The 4,541-nt window shown below is 43.9% G+C and overlaps 2 protein-coding genes across 13 annotated transcripts in view; one reads left to right on the forward strand and one right to left on the reverse strand.

Annotated features, from left to right (window-relative positions):
• Positions 1–1,241, forward strand: part of iars2 (isoleucyl-tRNA synthetase 2, mitochondrial) — a 17,033-nt gene extending 15,792 nt beyond the window's left edge. For all 3 annotated transcript variants that reach the window (XM_023394696.2, XM_023394697.2, XM_087170573.1), the window contains one exon: positions 401–1,241. In XM_023394696.2, the coding sequence (XP_023250464.1) occupies positions 401–546 (146 nt within the window). In that variant the 3' untranslated portion in view covers positions 547–1,241. The remainder of the gene's footprint in view (positions 1–400) is intronic.
• Positions 1,242–1,277: 36 nt separating this feature from the next.
• Positions 1,278–4,541, reverse strand: part of rab3gap2 (RAB3 GTPase activating protein subunit 2 (non-catalytic)) — a 22,642-nt gene continuing 19,378 nt past the window's right edge. For 6 of the 10 annotated variants that reach the window (XM_023394695.2, XM_023394694.2, XM_087170572.1 and 3 more), the window contains exons 31-35: positions 3,548–3,763; positions 3,122–3,211; positions 2,802–3,026; positions 2,505–2,669; positions 1,278–2,110 (exon numbers count right to left, since the gene is read on the reverse strand). In XM_023394695.2, the coding sequence (XP_023250463.1) occupies positions 1,958–2,110; positions 2,505–2,669; positions 2,802–3,026; positions 3,122–3,211; positions 3,548–3,763 (849 nt within the window). In that variant the 3' untranslated portion in view covers positions 1,278–1,957. Of the gene's footprint in view, positions 2,117–2,504; positions 2,670–2,801; positions 3,027–3,121; positions 3,212–3,547; positions 3,764–4,541 lie in introns of all 10 variants that reach the window. The other 4 variants (XM_023394690.2, XM_023394689.2, XM_023394692.2 and 1 more) reach the window with 1 other exon arrangement.

Genomic DNA, 4,541 nt, shown 5'->3' on the forward strand with positions numbered 1-4,541 from the left:
ATGCCATACTATACTATGACGTTTTTTGCCATTTTTATGCTCTACTAGAATATGACTTTTTTTGGCATTTTTATGCCTTACTATACTGTGACGTTTTGTGCCTGACTATACTATGACGTTTTTTGAAATTTTATGCCATACTATGACGTTTTTTGAAATTTTATGCCTTACTATACTGTGACGTTTTGTGCCTCTCAGCTATTCTAGCTGTAGAGGAGTGCCTCGGAGCTGAGCACCCGTGGCACTAATAAATAAATAAACAGAATCATAGTTTACACATTTTTATATATATCAGGAGAGTTCCTTTGATTTCTATGATAATTATGTCAGAAATGGATGAAAAGTTTGAAAACATGAGTGAGCGATGCACATGCTCAGTCTGTGTGTATCTGTTCATCAGGTGGTGTCATCCGTGAGGACAGCGCCTACGATATAGCGGTGGTGCCCGCTTCCGGTGCCCGGTGCCCAAGGTGCCGGCGCTACACTGCTGAGTCAGCAGACTGCCTGTGCCCGCGCTGCCAGACCGTGGTCTCACAGGCCCAATGACCTGGGCCTGACATTCTGACCATGACGACCAGCTATCACCAAGGCTCTTTCGATTCGCTGCACGTGTTTTATGTTGCCCTTGAAGGCTGAATAGAGGCCAGGTTTCACTCTCCCTGTCACCATCACAAAAATCAGCTGCTGCCTCAGTCACATTTTTGCTCATTGTTGATGATGCCAGTGAAGAGACACTGCAGCTTAGCACAGGGTTGGCGTTGGGAGTGAACGACCCAGTAACAGCTTTTGATCCGCCCACAGAGTTTGTTAGAGCTGCCTGTCAGCGAGCTCTTAAAACCAAAATGTCCGAGTTGGCCCCAGCTGCTTGGCTGTGGCATGAATGTGCTGGTTATACATTAGATCTCGTACCACCAAGCGATCTGATGCAGCATGGGAAAGACTGTTTACTGTCAATATCACACGTCACTGAAAATACTGACCTGATTTCCAGTTGAAAAGAGACACCGTTCAAAGGACTTGCTGTTTTTTTCAATGTGTAAATGTATAGAGAAGCAATTCATTACAGAGTGTCACTGTGTGACAACAGTATACGATTGATAGCCCAGAGAGGATGAGGAGGGGGAATTTTGGTGAACACCTATCTTTGTATGATAAAACCTGTTCCTTGTAAACTTTCCCATAAAATCGACGGTGTATAAGAAATGTATCTGAGTTATAAATAAATTAAGTTTTATCCGGAACTTGTTTTCAGTGAAAGTCAATACAATGAAAACATCTAAGCTTTTCAGAAACCTCTTTATTCTGTGTTGGATCAGCCCAGTGGGAGCAGCTGGACGTGGGACTACAGAAAAGGAGGTGTACAGGCACAGCTAGTACAGTACTGTCTGCATATATAAATAAAAAATAAAGGTCCATATTTCTTTATGATACATCTCTTGTCCGTGAGAGGGAAGAAAGAAGGAGAAAGATCAAACAGAACTCTGATATGGCACACGGGACACCCACACATTGACATCTGATTTTAAAATCAAACGGACTGAAGATGAGTTTAAAGTGACAAAGAAAAGACATGCCCCACTGCTTAACAACATCTCATATAGTTAGACTCTAAACAATACTTCTCAATAACACAAGTATTAAATTTATGTTAAATGCTCAAAAATTATGGATTAAAAAATGAAAGGCCTAACATGCCCACTGTGTGTCACTGCCTTCTACAAGTAAGTTGCCAGGTTGATTCTATCATATTATCATGAGCTGAATGACCAAACACAAAACCTCCTCCACGATGAGGGGAAAAGGGTGAGAAGGCTGTTTGTCATCTTTCTCTTCATTGACAGTCTCTCATTTGCTGCATATGAGCAGGCTTCACCACAATCCACATTCTGAAGTGGTACAAGGAGGGTTGGGGATGGTGGTGGTGGAGGTGGGGGGTATCCTGTTTTCCCTCTCAGGGTCAGTCCTCAGTGGTGAGGGCCTCCACAGCCTCCAGAAGGTGCAGGGCCAGGCTGTACTGTGCGTGGTTCTCTGGCAGGATTTCAATGAGACGGCTGACCAGTCGGCTGGTCTGGGGCAGGGGGACCAGGGGGCACCGCAGCTCACTTGGGTCCTGCAGCTCAAAATAGTAATGATATTCCATACATTATTAAACAACATTAGGAATCAAGTGGTATCAATATTTAATTTTATGAAAATGAGTTTCAGGGTTTCTCTATTTGAAATTAATTTGGGTTTTGGTAGTTTTTTTTTTCACACTCTAACCTCCACCATCTTCCTGTGTGGTTATTATTTAAAAAATTTAAATGTAAAGGAATGTATAGAGTTAGTAATATGAATTTGAGAATATGTGGTTCAGGGCACCACAGTAAATACTGTGAGCCAAGGTTTGGAAATAATGGAAAATGCTGGGTATGTAAATACATTTATTTGTCTCTGAGAATCTGCAACTGAAATATCTTTAGTGTATTAGATGGCAGAGGTCAGTACGGTGCTGGGTGTCTCACCATAGCTTTGAGCCATGTGCAGAGGGTGGGGGGCAGGCGGGCCAACAGCTCCATAGCGGCCTGCGTCTGGCTCTGGCTGTGGAGCAGCGAGTAGCTCAGCCTCTGTCCGGTCAGCACCAACAGCTGGGAGCCCAGCACGTCCTTATCTTCCACTTCTAACATCACCTGAAGGACAGGATGCAACACCAAACCGGTGGAGTCAGAACACAAGAGTACAACACTGTAGGATTTAATACATTAGAACATAAGTAGTATCATCCTAATTTTAGCTTCAGAACAAACCACGTTTCCCCTCACCTCTTCTGCCCGGAGGTCCAGGCCTTGGTTGTAGAGCTCACAGATGAGGTGCCGACGCAGGATGTCGGGGTTGACCTGCAGCAGGGAGCCCAGCTCCAGGCACAGCGAGGGCCACCAGTCAGCCTTGGGGCCACTTGAGGGTAGAGGGGGGCACCCGCTGCCAAAGGCGGAGCTGGAAGGATCATCTATAGCCTGCACCCAGCCAGTCAGCACCCGCAGGAGGAACTGTGACAGAGACGGGGGATGAGAAAAACACATGAGACCAGCGGTATGGAGAATCATTTTCTTCTCATCCCCTGCGTTTGAGTTTGACCTCTCACCTCCTGTCGTAATGACACCAGGCCTGGGTCCATGTCTCCACTGGGCATCAGCTGGATGGTCGTCAGATCTCTGAAGAAAGCATTCTTACCCTGGAACAAATGTGTATTGGTTCAGATCTGAATCAGGAATACAGTTTATTTCCACATGAATCATGGATGATGTATTCATTTAAGTATTGATTCAAAGTAGAGGTAGACACATGACAAGATGTTTAGACAGAAGAACAAAGAAAATCTATAATGTTTTTGTGAAGGCTGCCTTAATTATTTTGTGTTTTAAAGGAGCAATCAGTATCGATCCTGTGTCTGTGTGAGAAAACAAGCCCAGACTCAGGTGCACCTTCACAGACAACAAGAGTGAGTGAGTGAGTGAGTGTGAGTGTGTGTGTATGTGCGTGCGTGCGTGCACTTGTGCTGTTTCCTCACCTTGCTGTCGTACAGGCTGAGTGGTTTCACCTTCAGACTGAAGGTCATGGTAGCATGTAGCAGAGAGGCAAATAGGCAGTGGTGTTGGACCAGGGGGTAGTGAACGCCTCTCTGCTCCAGGGCCAGCTCAGCTATGGAGGCGGGGCCCTCCGCTCCGCACCACGCCTCCTCCACAGACAGCTCCGGAGCGGATACCTCCTCCACCGCTGAGTCCGCCTGCGTCAGAAAGAACAGAAGAGCTGGTGAGAAGAGAGGGTCGTGGACTCATAAACAACCAGTGGCTCATTAATGTAATCAACTCTCTGCTTAATTTGTAGTTCACACAGTCAATAGCACATGCACAAATTTCAAAGTCCCCTCCAGTCACACGTGTGTTATGCTTATTAGTGCCACGGGTGCTCAGCTCCGAGGCACTCCTCTACAGCTAGAATAGCTGAGAGGAGTGCCTCGGGGCGTCATAGTATAATAAGGCATAAAAATGGCAAAAAACGTCATAGTATAGTCAGGCACAAAACGTCACAGTTTAGTAAGGCATAAAAATGCCAAAAAAAGTCATATTGTAGTAGAGCATAAAAATGGCAAAAAACGTCATAGTATAGTATGGCATAAAATTTCAAAAAATCATAGTATAATAAGGCATAAAAATGACAAAAAACGTCATAGTATAGTCAGGCACAAAACGTCAGAGTATAGTAAGGTATAAAAATGCCAAAAAAAGTCATATTATAGTAGAGCATAAAAATGGCAAAAAACGTCATAGTATAGTATGGCATGAAATTTCAAAAAATGTCATAGTATAATAAGGCATAAAAATGACAAAAAACGTCATAGTATAGTCAGGCACAAAACGTCAAGGTATAGTAAGGCATAAAAATCCCCCAAAAAATCATATTATAGTAGAGCATAAAAATGGCAAAAAACGTCATAGTATAGTATGGCATGAAATTTCAAAAAATGTCATAGTATAATAAGGCATAAAAATGACAAAAAACGT

The sequence above is a fragment of the Seriola lalandi genome, unplaced genomic scaffold, assembly GCF_002814215.2.
Source record: "Seriola lalandi dorsalis isolate HSWRI2012SDOR001 ecotype SW California unplaced genomic scaffold, Sedor1 jcf7180002054953, whole genome shotgun sequence".
Classification (NCBI taxonomy): domain Eukaryota; kingdom Metazoa; phylum Chordata; class Actinopteri; order Carangiformes; family Carangidae; genus Seriola; species Seriola lalandi.